The following is a 17,950-nucleotide window of genomic DNA, read 5'->3' on the forward strand; positions in this document are numbered from 1 at the left end:
ATATCCAAAATGTTATCTTAACCTGGAACCAATATAAAATTGATTAATGAGATATTTTATGGGTTTCTTTATTGATGCTAAATCTAGTGTGTATTTTACACTTAGAGCACATTTCAATTTGAACTCACCACATTTCAAATACTTAATAGCTACATGTAGCTACTGACTACCATATTGGACAGGACAGTTCTAGATTAGCACTTCTCAAACTTCAGCACACATAGGAATAGTTCAGAGAGAATGTTAAAACACAGATTCCTGGGCTTCACCACCAATGGTGAGGATTGTGGCCTGAGAATTTGCATTTCCAATAAGTTCCCAGGTGATGTTGATGCTGCCAGCACACAGACCACACTTTGAGTAGCATTACATAACACACCACACACATCTCCTAGTGAATTGCAGCAATTTTAGTGATGATAACAGTGTTAATATTTTACCTTTTAAAAGCATTTTGCATTAGCTACTGGAGAAATTAAAATTAAAAACCAAAATGAAATATACTACTCACTCATCAGAATGACCAAAATAAAATACAGTGACAACACTAAATGCTGTGAGGATGTGGAGATACTGATCATTCGTACATTTTTGGTGGGAATGCAAAATAATTTGGCAATTCTTTTAACACTAAAAATGACTCAAAAGTTCTGGAGAGAGCTATCAACCATGAAAAGATATGAAGATAACTTAAATGCATATTACTAAGTGGACGAAGCCAACCTTCGTTAAAAGGGTTACATACTGTGTGATTCCAACTACATGACATTCTGAAAAAGATAAAACCATGGAGACAGTAAGATCAGTGGTTGCCAGGGCTTGGGGGGAGGGATGAATAAGCAGAACACAGAGGGATTTTAGGGCAGTGAAACTATTCTGAATGATACTGTCATGGTGGATAAATGTCATTATATATTTGTCATTACCCATAGAATGTATAACACCAAGAGTGAACCCTAATGTAAACTGTGGACTTTGGTTGCTAATGATGTATCAATGTACATTATTAATTGTAATAAATATATCACTCTGGTGGGGGATGTAGATAATGTAGGAGGCTATGTATGTCGTAGAAGTCAGGGTGCATATGGGAACTCCGTACTTTTTACTAAACTTTTGTATGAACCTTGAACTGCTCTAAAAAATAGAATCTATCTAAAAGGGAAAAAAATTTTCTGGAGTCAAAGAGTGGTGATGATTGCACAACAATGTAAACGTACTTAATGCCACTGAATGTTACACTTAAAAATGATTAACATGTTAAATATTATGTATATTTTATCACAATAAACCATTTAAAGAAAGAAAAATGGATTTACCATATGATTTCTTTCTTGGACATTTATCTTAAAGAAACAAAAACTTATTTCATGCAGAAACTTGTAGGCAAATGTTCATAGCAGCTTTATTTGTAATAATCCCCAAACTAGAAACAACTAATATATCCCTCAATAGGTGCATGGTTAAACAAAGTAGTACATCTGTACCATGAAATACTATCCAACAATAAAAATATATAACCTATTGATACTGGTAATAATTAGGATGGCTCAAAGAAATTATGCTGAATGAAAAAAGCCAATCTCAAAAGCTTGCATACTGCATGATTCTATCTATGTAACATTTGTGAAGTAACATAATTTTAGATATGAAGAATGGATTAATGTCTCCCAGGAGTTTGGGAGGGGAAATGGGGTGGCAATGAGTGACTATAAAGGGACGAAGGAATCTTGTGACATCGGTACAGTTAAGTATTTTGATTATGGTAATGTTTACATAAGGCTATTTATGTGAATAAATTGTACAGAGCTACAGACATACACATAAATAAATGCCTATATAACTGGTGAAATCTATTCAATAAATAAGCTCTACAGATTGTACCAATGTCAATTTCCTGGTTTTGATATTGTACTCTACTTATGTAAGATGTTACCATTGGGAGAGGTGGGGGTGAAATGCACACAGGCCCTCCCTATACATTTCTTTACACCTTTCTATGCATCTATAATTATTTCAAAATAAAAAGGTTTTTAAAAAGTACTTTGCATACACTGTCTTACTTGATCTTCACAATAACTATGGGAAGTAAATAGTATGATTATTTACATTTTATAGGAAAGAGAAACAAGGTCCACAGGAAGAGTACATAGCTAAAAGCAAGCAAAGCCACATCCTCTTAAGTACTGATATATTTATGTAAGTATTTATAAGTATAAAAAGATTTAGGGAATCCAGCTGTCAGAAATAAAAGTGTTCTTTAGACAGCAAATTTCAAAGTAAAAATAAAAAAACAAGCCCTCTGTCTTCCCACACTTACGATAGACTTGAAGATTGTAGCACCTGGTGGTGGTGGTGATCATTTCAGAGGTCTTTACATTTATGTCAGCTTTGTAGATCCCTGAGTCTTCCAATCTCAGATTTCTGAGCTCCAGGTTATAGTTCTGACCTGAGACATTTATTCGTTCATGGTAATTTTGGTGGGTTATGGAAATTGTGGGTGCTGCTTCTGAGTTTCCTGGTGTTACAAAAGCGACAGATGTTTTGGAATTCCAAGAAATGCTCATAACTTTCTGTGATTGTTGGATATTTAAGGGGAAAGTAACTGACTCCCCCAGAATCCCATTCACCATGAAGATGTCTGTGTCACTTCCAGCTGCTTCCAGACCTGAGGACATAAATAGAAAATCATAACCATTTGACTGTTGCAACTTTTAGAATTCCCTGTTTCCCCAGGCTTGAATCTCCCCAAGGAGCAGCTCATCCAGTTTCTTGATGATATCTTCTTTTTTTGTGGGGGGAGCATTCTGCTTTAAATATATTTAATATGATGGCTAAATATTCTAAAGGATTCTCTTTCAAAAACTAAGTTTTCCAGTGAATTTTAAGGGATCCATTTCATTAAAATTTATTTATCTAGACGTATAGACTCTGAGAGCTAGATGGAATTTGAGAGATGAAGGCCATAAACTTCCATGAGGTCTGAGATATTAAATGTTCTTTCTTTCCCAAGTCATATTGCCAAGTGGTCAAAGAGCTGGGACAAGAGCCTACGATGGCTACTGTGGTCTTTGCAAATAAAGAGCTACATGTATGCCTCTATTCCTAGAAGATATAGGCAGAGAGTGCTTTAGAGGCTCTGGAGTAAATATTCTCCAAGCTGGTGATTTTGGGGGGTCTTTTTTGTTCATTGCTATATCCCCAGTCTTTAGACAAGTACTTGACACATAGTGGGTGCTTAGTAAATATTTGTGGAATGAATTAATAAATGGAGTTAACTTATGTGTTGCCTAGGATCTTTTGGAGCAACTTCTGAAGTAAGCAAAGTTCATTTATTCATTTATACTTTTATGAATGAATGCATGTATTTATTCAAGGTCAGCTTTGTTCCAGATACTATGGCAGGTATTTATTAATTTAATTATAATACAAACATTTGTTGAGCATCTACTCCTTAAAGCATGATGTAAGGAGATGGGGGTACAATGGTGAGTAAAAATAGACATAGTTCCTGCTCTCTGGAACTTAACAGTTAAAGAAGAGAACAGGTTTGATTAGATAAGTGCAAATGGTATTAAGTGTCATGGTACTTCGAGAGAGAATAAAAGGGGACTTGATTTGTTCTGGGAATCCAGGAATACTTTCGGGTAAAAGCTGAAGGATGAATGCTTTTAAAATCTAGCATGGAAAAAATGAAATTATTTTTTCTCTTCTCCTCCATTACCTTATGAAGATAAATTGATTTAATACATAGTTTGTAAAATGAAAGGCAATATAATTATAGGGTGTTTTTTCTCCTCTTCCTTCTATTCTTTCATCACTTTGTTATTCTCACTGAGCTATATAGTGTGAAATACTGTGTTAAGCCAGCATGTATGATATTCAAACTGTTTAATAACCAATAAGTACAGGCTCTGACCAATCAAGTAGGGCTTCAGCCATAAAGAGTAAAAGGGTCGGGGACCCCGGAGGAAGATGGCGGAAGAGTAAGACGCGGAGATCACCTTCCTCCCCACAGATACATCAGAAATTCATCTACACGTGGAACAACTCCTACAGAACACCTACTGAACGCTGACAGAAGACCTCAGACCCCTCAAAAGGCAAGAAACTCCCCCATATACCTGGGTAGGACAAAAGAAAAAAGAATAAACAGAGACAAAAGGATAGGGACGGGACCTGCACCAGTGGGAGGGAGCCGTGAAGGAGGGAAGGTTTCTACACACTACAAGCCCCTTCGCGGGCGGAGACTGCAGGTGGCGGAGGGGGAAAGCTTCGGAGTAGCGGAGGAGAGCACAGCAACAGGGGTGTGGAGGGCAAAGCGGAGAGATTCCGCCACAGAGGATCGGTGCCCTCAGGCACTCACCAGCCCGAGAGGCTTGTCTGCTCGGCCGCCGTGGCGGGGGGGGGGGGCTGGGAGCTGAGGCTCGGGTATCGGCTTTCAGTCAGAGCGCAGGGAGAGGACTGGGGCTGGCGGCAGGAAGAGAGCCTGAAGGGGTTAGTGCACCACGGCTAGCCCGGAGGGAGTCCGGGGAAAGGGTCTGGAGCTGCCGAAGAGGCAAGAGAGTTTTTTCCCTTTTGTTTCCTGGTGCGCGAGGAGAGGGCATTAAGAAGGCTGCTTAGGGAAGCGCCGGAGACAGGCGCGAGCCGCGGGTAAGGCGCGGACCTCGGAGACGGGCGTGGGCGGCCGCCGCCGCTGCCGCCGCCGCCGTCGCCGCGGCCCGCCGCCGCGGCCCGCCGCCGACGCCGCCGACGCCGCTGCGGCCCGCCGCCGCCAACGCCGCGGCCCGCCGCCGCCGCCGCTGCGGCCCGCCGCCGACGCCGCCGCCGCCGCGGCCCGCCGCCAACGCCCGCCACCGACGCCGCTGCCGACGCGGCCCGCCGCCGCCGACGCTGCGGCCCGCCGCCGACGCCGCTGCCGACGCGGCCCGCCGCCGCCGCCGCTGCGGCCCGCCGACGACGCCGCCGACGCCGCCGCCCGCCGCCGCCGCCGCCGACGCCGCGGCCCGCCGCCGCCGCCCGCCGCCGCGGGGCCTGTGTGCGGGCGCAGGTCGCTGTCCGCCCCGCCTTCCGGGGGGCCTGTGCACCCCGCCACTGCCGGGGTCCCGAGACCCGGGGACGGCTTTCCCGGTAAAGCGCACGGAGCGCCACGGGCTGCTGCAACGTCACGCCGACCTCTGCCGCCGCAGGCCCGCCCCACACTGCGCGCCCCTCCCTCCCCTCTGCCTGAGTGAGCCAGAGCCCCCGAATCAGCGGCTCCTTTAAACCCGTCCTGTCTGAGCGAAGAACGGACGCCCTCCGGCGACCTACGCACAGAGGCGGGGCCGGGTCCAAGGCTGAGACCCGGGAGCTGTGAGAGCAGAGACAGGGGAATCTCTCTGTGCAGTCTCGGAGGCAGCGGATTAAAGCTCCACGGTCCATTTGATGTGCCCTGCGTCTGTGGAGTGCATGAATGGACAGCGAATCATCCCAAATTGAGGAAGTGGACTTTGAGGACAAGATTTAAGACTTTCCCCCCTTTTCCTCTTTTTACAACGAATTATTCCAAATTGAGGAGGTGGACTTGGAGAGCAAGATTTTTGATTTTTCCCCCTCCTGCTCTCTTTTTGTGAATGTGTATGTGTAATCTTCTGTGTAAGATTCTCTCTGTATAGCTTTGCTTCCACCATATGTCCCAGGGTTCTATCGGTCCGTTTTTTTTTTTTTTTTCAATAATTACTTTCTAATTTTAATCACGCTACTATATTTCATACTTTATTCTAATTTACTTTACCTGCTCTTTCTTTTTTTCCTACCTTCCCTTCCTCCCTCCCTCCCTCCGCTCCTCCTTTCCTTCTTTCTTCTTTCCTCCCTCCCACCCTTCTTCTTTCCACTTTCTTTTTCTTTCCTTCCTCCCTCCCTCCCTCCTGTCTTTCTTTCTTTCTTTCCTTCCTCCCTCCCTCCCTCCCTTCTTCCATTCACTCTTCCTTTTGCTTTCATTCCTCCCTCCCTTCCTCCTTTCTTTCCTTCTTTCTTTCCATCCTTCCTCCCTCCCTCCTTTCTTTCTTCCTTCCTTCCTTCCTTTCTTCCCTTCTTCCTTTCTTTCCCTCTCTCTTTCTTTCTTCTACTAATTCTTTCTCTCTACCTTTTCTCCCTGTTATTCTGAGCCGGGTGGATGAAAGGCTCTTGGTGCTGCAGCCAGGAGCCAGTGCTGTGCCTCTGAAGTGGGAGAGCCAACTTCAGGACACGGGTCCACAAGAGACCTCCCAGCTCCACATAATATCAAGCAGCGAAAATCTCCCAGAGATCTCCATCCCAACACCAGCACCCAGCTTCAGTCAACGACCAGCAAGCTACAGTGCTGGTCACCCTATGCAAAGCAACTAGCAAGGCAGGAACACAACCCCACCCATTAGCAGAGAGGCTACCTAAAAACATAATAAGGCAATAGGCACCCCAAAACACACCACCAGACGTGGACCTGTCCCCCAGAAAGACAAGATCGAGCCTCAACCACCAGAACACAGGCTCTAGTACCCCCCACCAGGAAGCCTACACAACCTACTGAAACAACCTTAGCCACTGGGGTCAGACACCAAAAACAACGGGAACTACGAATCTACAGCCTGCAAAAAGGAGACCCCAAACACAGTAACATAAGCAAAATGAGAAGACAGAAAAACACACAGCAGGTGAAGGAGCAAGATAAAAACCTCCCAGACCTAACAAATGAAGAGGTAATAGGCAGTCTACCTGAAAAAGAATTCAGAATAATGATAGTAAAGCTGATCCAAGATTCTATTTCCAAGATCCATAATCTTGGAAATAGAATAGACAAAATGCAAGAAACAGTTAACAAGGACCTAGAAGAACTAAAGATGAATCAAGCATCGATTAAAAACACAATAAATGAAATGAAAAATACTCTAGATGGGATCAATAGCAGAATAACTGAGGCAGAAGAACGGATAAGTGAGGTGGAAGATAAAATAGTGGAAATAACTGATGCAGAGCAAAATAAAGAAAAAAGAATGAAAAGAACAGAGGACAGTCTCAGAGACCTCTGGGACAACATTAAACGCACCAACATTCGAATTATAGGGGTTCCAGAAGAAGAAGAGAAAAAGAAAGGGACTGAGAAAATATTTGAAGAGATTATAGTTGAAAACTTCCCCAATATGGGAAAGGAAATAGTTAATCAAGTCCAGGAGGCACAGAGAGTCCCATACAGAATAAATCCAAGGAGAAATACACCAAGACACATATTAATCAAACTGTCAAAAATTAAACACAAAGAAATCATATTAAAAGCAGCAAGGCAAAAACAACAAATAACACACAAGGGAATCCCCATCAGGATAACAGCTGATCTCTCAGCAGAAACTCTACAAGCCAGAAGGGAGTGGCAGGACATAATTAAAGTGATGAAGGAGAGAAACCTGAAACCAAGATTACTCTACCCAGCAAGGATCTCATTCAGATTTGATGGAGAAATTAAAACGTTTACAGACAAGCAAAAGCTGAGAGAGTTCAGCACCACCAAACCAGCTCTACAACAAATGCTAAAGGAACTTCTCTAGGCAAGAAGCACAACAGAAGGAATATACCTACAATAACAACCCAAAGCAATTAAGGAAATGGGAATAGGAACATACATATCAATAATTACCTTAAATGTAAATGGACTAAATGCTCCCACCAAAAGACACAGATTGGCTGAATGGATACAAAAACAAGACCCATATATATGCTGTCTACAAGAGACCCACTTCAGACCTCGAGACACATACAGATTGAAAGTAAGGGGATGGAAAAAGATATTCCATGCAAATGGAAATCAAAAGAAAGCTGGAGTAGCAATTCTCATATCAGACAAAATAGACTTTAAAATAAAGACTATTAGAAGAGACAAAGAAGGACACTACATAACGATAAAGGGATCGATCCAAGAAGAAGATATAACAATTGTAAATATTTATGCACCCAACATAGGAGCACCTCAATACATACGGCAAATACTAACAGCCATAAAAGGGGAAATCGACAGTAACACAATCATAGTAGGGGACTTTAACACCCCACTTTCACCAATGGACAGATCATCCAAAATGAAAATAAATAAGGAAACACAAGCTTTAAATGATACATTAAACAAGATGGACTTAGTTGATATTTATAGGACATTCCATCCAAAAACAACAGAATACACATTTTTCTCAAGTGCTCATGGAACATTCTCCAGGATAGATCATATCTTGGGTCACAAATCAAGCCTTGGTAAATTTAGGAAAATTGAAATTGTATCAAGTATCTTTTCCGACCACAATGCTATGAGACTAGACATCAATTACAGGAAAAGATCTGTAAAAAATACAAACACATGGAGGCTAAACAATACACTACTCAATAACGAAGTGATCACTGAAGAAATCAAAGAGGAAATTAAAAAATACCTAGAAACAAATGACAATGGAGACACGACGACCCAAAACCTATGGGACGCAGCAAAAGCAGTTCTAAGGGGGAAGTTTATAGCAATACAATCCCACCTTAAGAAACAGGAAACATTTCGAGTAAACAACCTGACCCTGCACCTAAAGCAATTAGAGAAAGAAGAACAAAAAACCCCCAAAGCTAGCAGAAGGAAAGAAATCATAAAGATCAGATCAGAAATAAATGAAAAAGAAATGAAGGAAACGATAGCAAAGATCAACCAAACTAAAAGCTGGTTCTTTGAGAAGATAAACAAAATTGACAAACCATTAGCCAGACTCATCAAGAAAAGAAGGGAGAAGACTCAAATCAATAGAATTAGAAATGAAAAAGGAGAAGTAACAACTGACACTGCAGAAATACAAAAGATCATGAGAGATTACTATAAGCAACTCTATGCCAATAAAATGGACAACCTGGAAGAAATGGACAAATTCTTAGAAATGCACAACCTGCCAAGACTGACTCAGGAAGAAATAGAAAATATGAATAGACCAATCACAAGCACTGAAATTGAAACTGTGATTAAAAATCTTCCATCAAACAAAAGCCCAGGACCAGATGGCTTCACAGGCGAATTCTATCAAACATTTAGAGAAGAGCTAACACCTATCCTTCTCAAACTCTTCCAAACAATATCAGAGGAAGGAACACTCCCAAACTCATTCTACGAGGCCACCATCACCTTGATACCAAAACCAGGCAAGGATGTCACAAAGAAAGAAAACTACAGGCCAATATCACTGATGAACATAGATGCAAAAATCCTCAATAAAATACTAGCAAACAGAATCCAACAGCATATTAAAAGGATCATACACCATCATCAAGTGGGGTTTATTCCAGGAATGCAAGGATTCTTCAATATACGCAAATCAATCAATGTGATACACCATATTAACAAGTTGAAGGAGAAAAACCATATGATCATCTCAATAGATGCAGAGAAAGCTTTCGACAAAATTCAACACCCATTTATGATAAAAACCCTGCAGAAAGTAGGCATAGAGGGATCTTTCCTCAACATAATAAAGGCCATATATGACAAACCCACAGCCAACATTGTCCTCAATGGTGAAAAACTGAAACCATTTCCACTAAGATCAGGAACAAGACAAGGTTGCCCACTCTCACCACTCTTATTCAACATAGTTTTGGAAGTTTTAGCCACAGCAATCAGAGAAGAAAAGGAAATAAAAGGAATCCAAATCGGAAAAGAAGAAGTAAAGCTCTCACTGTTTGCAGATGACATGATACTGTACATAGAGAATCCTAAAGATGCTACCGAAAAACTACTAGAGCTAATCAATGAATTTGGTAAAGTAGCAGGATACAAAATTAATGTACAGAAATCTCTGGCATTCCTGTACACTAATGATGAAAAATCTGAAAATGAAATCAAGAAAACACTCCCATTTACCATTGCAACAAAAAGAATAAAATATCTAGGAATAAACCTACCTAAGGAGACAAAAGACCTGTATGCAGAAAATTATAAGACACTGATGAAAGAAATTAAAGAAGATACAAATAGATGGAGAGATATACCATGCTCCTGGATTGGAAGAATCAATATTGTGAAAATGACTGTACTACCCAAAGCAATCTACAGATTCAATGCAATCCCTATCAAACTACCACTGGCATTTTTCACAGAACTAGAACAAAAAATTTCAAAATTTGTTTGGAAAAACAAAAGACCCCGAATAGCCAAAGCAATCTTGAGAACGAAAAACGGAGCTGGAGGAATCAGGCTCCCTGACTTCAGACTATACTACAAAGCTACAGTAATTAAGACAGTGTGGTACTGGCATAAAAACAGAAAGATAGATCAGTGGATCAGGATAGAAAGCCCAGAGATAAACCCATGCACATATGGCCAACTTATCTTTGATAAAGGAGGCAGGAATGTACAGTGGAGAAAGGACAGCCTCTTCAATAAGTGGTGCTGGGAAAACTGGACAAGGACATGTAAAAGTCTGAGATTAGATCATTCCCTAACACCATACACAAAAATAAGCTCAAAATGGATTAAAGACTTAAATGTAAGGCCAGAAACTATCAAACTCTTAGAGGAAAACATAGGTAGAACACTCTATGACATAAATCACAGCAAGATCCTTTTGGACCCATCTCCTAGAGAAATGGAAATAAAAACAAAGATAAACAAATGGGACCTAATGAAACTTCAAAGCTTTTGCACAGCAAAGGAAACCATAAACAAGACCAAAAGACAACCCTCAGAATGGGAGAAAATATTTGCAAATGAAGCAACTGACAAAGGATTAATCTCCAAAATTTATAAACAGCTCATGCAGCTCAATAGCAAAAAAACAAACAACCCAATCCAAAAATGGGCAGAAGACTTAAATAGGCATTTCTCCAAAGAAGATATACAGACTGCCAACAAACACATGAAAGAATGCTCAACATCATTAATCATCAGAGAAATGCAAATCAAAACTACAATGAGGGCCTCCCTGGTGGCGCAGTGGTTGAGAGTCCGCCTGCCGATGCAGGGGATGCGGGTTCGTGCCCCGGTCTGGGAGGACCCCATGTGCCGCGGAGCGGCTGGGCCCGTGAGCCATGGCCGCTGGGCCTGCGCATCCGGAGCCTGTGCTCCGCGGCGGGAGAGGCCGCAACAGTGAGAGGCCCGCGTACCGCAAAAAGAAAAAAAAAAAAAAAAAAAAAAACTACAATGAGATATCATCTCACACCAGTCAGAATGGCCATCATCAAGAAATCTAGAAACAATAAATGCTGGAGAGGGTGTGGAGAAAAGGGAACACTCTTGCACTGCTGGTGGGAATGTGAATTGGTACAGCCACTATGGAGAACAGTATGGAGGTTCCTTAAAAAACTACAAATAGAACTACCATATGACCCAGCAATCCCACTACTAGGCATATACCCTGAGAAAACCATAATTCAAAAAGAGTCATGTACCAAAATGTTCATTGCAGCTCTATTCACAATAGCCCGGAGCTGGAAACAACCTAAGTGTCCATCATCGGATGAATGGATAAAGAAGATGTGGCACATATATACAATGGAATATTACTCAGCCATAAAAAGAAACGAAACTGAGCTATTTGTAATGAGGTGGCTAGACCTAGAGTCTGTCATACAGAGTGAAGTAAGTCAGAAAGAGAAAGACAAATACCGTATGCTAACACACATATACGGAATTAAAAAAAAAAAATGGCATGAAGAACCTAGGGGTAAAACGGGAATAAAGACACAGACCTACTTGAGAATGGACTTGAGGATATGGGGAGGGGGAAGGGTAAGCTGTGACAAAGCGAAAGAGAGGCATGGACATATATACACTACCAAACGTGGGGTAGATAGATGGTGGGAAGCGGCCGCATGGCACGGGGAGATCAGCTCGGTGCTTTGTGACCGCCTGGAGGGGTGGGATGGGGAGGGTGGGAGGGAGGGAGATGCATGAGGGAAGGGATGTGGGAACAGATGTATGTGTATGACTGATTCACTTTGTTATAAAGCAGAAACTAATAAAAAATTAAAAAAAAAAAAAGAGTAAAAGGGTCATTCTGATGAGTACTGGTTGCATGTAAGCCCCAAAGAGCAGAACAAAATTTTCCCATGTAAGTGAGTTCAGGTCGACCCTAAAGTTTATCCAGGCTTGACATAAAGAGGGCAAGAATAGGGCTTCCCTGGTGGCACAGTGGTTACGAATCTGCCTGCCAATGCAGGGGACACAGGTCCGAGCCCTGGTCTTGGAAGATCCCACATTCCATGGAGCAACTAAGCCCGTGTGCCACAACTACTAAGCCCATGTGCCACAACTACAGAAGCCTGTATTCCTAGAGCCAGTGCTCCACAACAAAGAGAAGCCAGGACAATGAGAAGCCTGCGCACCGCAACGAAGTGTAGCCCCTGCTCGCCACAACTAGAGAAAGTGCGTGCGCAGCAATGAAGACCAAACACAGTCAAAAAAATTAATTAATTAAAAAAAGAAAAGAGGACAAGAATAAAGGTCATTGAGAATACAAGTCATTTTGAAGTGTCAGAAAAGCAAAGATATTTCTTAACCTGATGGTGCTGTCTCACTATGGCCACCCCCGCTCTCCAACACAGTAACTCCTTAATGAGCCAGGGACTGCTAATATAAACCTCTTTCCTTTCAGAACATCCAAGATTTTCCCTTAGGATGAATATCCCAGGCAAGGACTGGTGACTTAGTTGGGGTGGGCTAAGTACAGAATGAGACGTAACAGGGCCCTGAGGGAAAGAGCGACACAAATGATCCCTATCTACAAACATTTATTAAGGGCTAATTAAGTGCCAGATGCTGTGTTAGGGACTCAGGGATGAATAGAACATGGTGGCAGCCCTGAGGAGCTCACAGCCCAGAGAATAAGACACATGAGCATTCAAGTGAACAATAATATGATATGATGAGTACTAAATGGTAAAAGCAAAAGGAACAAACCACTAGGGGAACAGGAGAGACTAAGCTTGCCTTCGGTGACAGGAGTCAGAGTTTGTTAAAATCCATTCCTTGAACATTAATTCTCCACAGAAAAACTTTTCCACTGGGCTGATAAGGTCGGGTAGAGGGGAACTTAGAGTGTCCCAGCCTGAATTCTTGGATGTCCCAGTTATGGACATGTGACCTGTGCAGTTGTACAGAACCTTGAGCTCAGAAGGACCTGAACTTGATTTAATGCTGCCATGTCACTTTGAACTTCTTAATATTATTTGAACAAGGGACCCCATATTTTCATGTTCTACTGGGTTCCACAAATTATATGGCTGGTCCTGGTGCCAGATCTCCCACATCTCATAAGGCTTTTTTTTTTTTAGTCAGGCCCTTGTGCCTAAGTTCCATTCTGCTCTTTGGATTCAGGTTCAGTGTGAGAAGATGGAAAGGGTGTGGGTTCCATAGACTCATAATTCTCTTATCAAACTCCAGGAAGTGGTGGGCAGTTTGTTAAGGCTGGGGCCTTCTTAATAGGAGCACAATTGTGTGGTCATAAAATGATTGGTGTGTGGTGTTGTTTTTGAAGTATGTCTTGTCTTCTGTAGCAAGTCATTCAGGAAGCGATGCTGGGGCATCAAAAGATAAGGCAGTGGGGGTGGCAGATATGCTAAGCTAGCGGAAGCCCTGTTGCTATTTTATGCTGTGGTGTTGGGGGTGAGATTCCTGGGCTTGCTGAGGAAAGGTGTAGGGCTTACACAAGCGTAATATGCACCTTTGGACATTCCATCTGAGGTCTGAGGCAGCTGCAAAACCATAGCATGCAGCGTAAAGATAAGGAGGCTGAAGACATAGGTGCTAGTACTTCTACTTATGAGCTGGGCAAACTTAATAAAGCCAGAAGACTTTTCTGAGTCTCAGTATTTTCATCCACAGAATGGAAATAATAACTATAAAAATCGCCTATCTAATTAGTGATCAGAAAATCATGAGTAGAAACTCTGGTAACCATCAAGCCAAAATAAATGTTAGTAATGACTCTCATTCTCATCCTCACCTTAACAATTAGGACATGCCCTTTAGGGCTTCCCTAGTCCATCTCTATGATGGCCTTCATGACACCAGGGCCATACTGAAGAACGTATGAAGAGCCATTATTAAGGGCTAATTCAAGTAAAGCACAGAGGGATAGAGTTTTCAACACCACTCCACTTGGTGGCCTTTATTCTTCTCTTAAAGACTTCAGTCTTTTAAAAAAAGAATCTCCATATTAACCAACCCTAATATTTATTTTTCTAGGTGCTGAGGGGACTCAAACATTATATTAGTGTTGGAGGAGACCTTAAGAAAACTCAATTTCAGAGAGAATTCGTGGCACAAAAATTTCTTAAGGACTTACTATGAAATGGACTATGCAAGTCTATGACCAAGACAAGTTTCCTGTCTTTTTTAGAAATTTCGTATATGCTTAGGGAAATAAGACACACACACAGACACACATAACTCTCCTTTACAATATGAAGTGGAAAATGATAAATTTAAGCAAATGGTAGAGACAATAATTGCAGTAGGCTTTCAAGGAATGGAGAGATCACTTTGATCTGCAGTGGTTAGAGAAAACTTCTTGGAGGAAATAGAATTTGAGGAAGAACTTGAAGAGTGAATAGAATTTTATTGGATAGAAAGAGAAAGGATGGGTGTCTCAGGTCCTCAGGTCCTGAATAAAAGTATAGAAGCAGGAGAATGTGTGATATAGGTTGAATAAGTATAGATTTGCATAACAGAGTAGAGAGCAATAAGGCTGGAGATATAAATTGTTTAAATTTGGGATAGCCCTGAGTTTGAAGTCTACACCACAGGCAGAGGGGAGCTATTAAGGTTTTTGAGAATAAAGATTAAATGATGTTTTAAGGTCATAGTAATATGGTAATAACACATAGGAAGAATAAGAGGAAAGAGAAGCTGGGCTTAAGAAACCATTTCATAGGCTATTGTAGCCATCTGGGCATGAATTGGGGGATGATGATGAGAATGGAAAGGAAGGGCTGAATTTGAGAGAGAGCACAAATAAAGGCAAGGAATAAGGAGGCATGTCACAGAATTCAACAATATATTTTGAGTGTCTACTTCATGTCAGTGGAAAACTAATAGCTACTGGAAATTGATTAAGTTTATGCTTGAAAGAAGTCAAAAGGAGAAGACAAGTTTAGTGTCAGAAATATTGAATGTGAGATGATGGTGGACCATATAAATAAGGAGTTGGAAGTATGGAAGATGAGAAAAGTTAATGGATTCAAAGTATTATTTGGGGGGCTGTGACAGAATCTGCTAGTTGTTTTCTAATATTTGTTTTCATCTCCATTCTTAGTAACACATATATATGGAATCTAAGAAAAAAAAAAAGGTCATGAAGAACCTAGGTGCAGGACAGGAATAAAGACGCAGACCTACTAGAGAATGGACTTGAGGACACGGGGAGGGGGAAGGGTAAGTTGGGACAAAGTGAGAGAGTGGCATGGACATATATACACTATCAAATGTAAAACCGATAGCTAGTGGGAAGCAGCTGCATAGCACAGGGAGATCAGCTCGGTGTTTTGTGACCACCTAGAAGGGTGGGATAGGGAGGGTGGGAGGGAGGGAGATGCAAGAGGGAAGATATATGGTGATATATGTATATGTATAGCTGATTCAATTTGTTATAAAGCAGAAACTAACACAACATTGTAAAGCAATTATACTCCAATAAAGATGTTAAAAAAAACAAACAAACAAAAGACTACATTGCCCAGCCTTCTGCTAGCTCAGTTTGGTCATGTGACTAAGTTCAGGTCCATAGGATGAAAGTGAAAGTATTGTATCAACTTTTATGTCTTTAAGAAGAGGATGCTTTGTTTTCATTTCTTCCTTGTCTCTTGCAGGCTGGAATGCCATGACAACTGGATCTTGGACATTTTGGGTCAAGAAGAGGAAGCCAAGTACTGAGAACTGTGGAGCAGGAAGACTGAAAAAGTCTGGATTCCTGATGACCTTGTGAACTATTCTACCAACTGAACTGCCAACTGCAGACATTTGACATGAGCAAGAAATAAACTTTTTTCTTCTATAAGGAATTCTTTTTTTTTTTTGAGTCTTTGTCATTTGCCATCAAACTGAAATTCAAGTGGTTTAGGAATCATCTATGGAGAGATGATTGAAGAAGAGGGGCACTCAGGAAGAGTTGGCTGAAGTTCAAGGCTGAGCCTTGTGAGCAGCGCTTACATTTCTAAAAGAGGCACTATCAAAAAAACTGAATAGACCAAGTGGTAGGAGTGGCAAGAGAGGAACCAATAGTGGACAATATCATGAAATCCAGCAGGACAAAAAATCTCAAGAAGGGGACTATAACTGATGTCTAGTGATTCAGAGTCTTCAAGTAAGGTAAAGACTGAAAGTGATCCCTAGATTTGTCCATTAGGAGGTTATTGATGGTGCTTGAGAATGTAGTGCAAGTTAGGATGATTCAAATGGAGGCCAGAGTACAGAGGATTGAGGATAGAATATGTGGTAAAGAAGTGGAAAAGCTTGATAGTGAAAGAAATGTTATAAGATAGAATAATAGCTAGAGGGTCAAGAAAAACTACTATTTGATTTTGTTTTAAAGTAGAAGGTATTGGTGGGGGAAGGTTGGTAAGAAGGGAGAGAAGATAGAGATTTCCCTGATTATGCCTGCTCTAGGTTACATGCTCCTACTCATGGAGTTTGGTGTTTCTCTCTAATAGTACTTGCCACACTGGCTGGTAGCCATGAATCCATGTGTCTGTTTCTGGACACTGTGAATCACTTGAATCCAGGGACCTTGCCTTCAAATCCCAAGCGCCTAGCACAGTGCAGGATACACTGGCCACTAATGCTTGTGTGGAACAAAAGATGGAATGGAAATGGTGGGCAGAGAAAAGTATAGGTTTTCAATCAGAGGAGGGTAATGCCTTCATCTGAAGTGGAAGAAAAAAAGGAAAGGATGAGTGAAAGCATACGGGTATTTTGAGGTCTTGTTGGGAGTAGGGATAGAAGAAAGTCTGCTTTGTGAAGTGGAGGAAACATAGGTTTGAGCCAGATGGACCTGTGTTCAAGTTCAATCCCTGACATTTACTGAGGCCCTTATATTACTTAACTACAAGATAGGATATAATAATGCCTGCCTCATGGAATTGTTGTGAGGGCACACAGAAGGTGTTTAATACGTAGTGGACATTTTGGAGTAGGGAAGTTAAAATAGTAGACAGTCATGGTTGATAGCCTTCATCTCTTCAGTAATGTAGGAGATAAGAAGAGGCAAGAGTGGGACTAGTTAGGAAGCATAAAGGTTACAGACACACATTTTGAATCTAGGTATATATGAACCTACATATATTATCTTGAGAAAATTATTGAAATTCTCTGATCCTCAGGTTCCTCACCTTTAAAATGTGGATAATTATTCAATGCAATTAAAAAGATAGAGCACTTAGCACAATGCCTGGCACATAAAAATGGTAGTTGCTATTATTATTTTGATGAATGTAAAAATTTTGAGGAAATGCTGCTCCAGGGAACACCTCAGGGAGTTAACAAGGGATTGATTAAGTGGATGAAGGTACTGCTGAGCAGGCTTGGGAGCCTAACGAAGAATTTTCTGTGTGATTTCCTGACTCCCATAGCCAGACCACAGCAGGGGTGGGTAGGAGAAAGATACTACTTCTAGAGGAGAAGCAAAGGCAAGAAAAGGCTGGAACCCTGGGATGTGGGCTTGGATGGGAAAATATGTTCGCTGTGACCCCTAGGTAGCTATGGTGAAGAGAGGACCAGAGGGGAAGGATGACACCAGCTTATACAGCACCGTGGACAGGTTATTCACTGGAGCTGGATTTCCCCTCCTGGAAGGGAAGCTGGGCACATTTTCCAGCCTAATATATCTTTCGTGTATTAGGTGATAACTCCTGTTTCCCTGGATGAACCCATATGAATGGGTGGACTTCACAAATGTACATTTCATGATAAAGTAGCTGCCAAAAA

The 17,950-nt window shown here is 41.7% G+C and overlaps 1 protein-coding gene across 4 annotated transcripts in view; it reads right to left on the minus strand.

Annotated features, from left to right (window-relative positions):
• The window catches only part of CD84 (CD84 molecule), a 46,221-nt gene that overhangs the window by 17,137 nt on the left and 11,134 nt on the right, over positions 1–17,950 (minus strand). For 3 of the 4 annotated variants that reach the window (XM_082613752.1, XM_082613751.1, XM_082613750.1), the window contains exon 2: positions 2,321–2,668. The exons of the other annotated variant lie outside the window; for it this stretch is intronic. In XM_082613752.1, coding sequence (XP_082469878.1) covers positions 2,321–2,668 — 348 coding nt within the window. The remainder of the gene's footprint in view (positions 1–2,320; positions 2,669–17,950) is intronic. 4 annotated transcript variants of the gene reach the window in all.

This window comes from Mesoplodon mirus, assembly GCF_964341445.2.
Source record: "Mesoplodon mirus genome assembly, chromosome: 3".
Classification (NCBI taxonomy): domain Eukaryota; kingdom Metazoa; phylum Chordata; class Mammalia; order Artiodactyla; family Ziphiidae; genus Mesoplodon; species Mesoplodon mirus.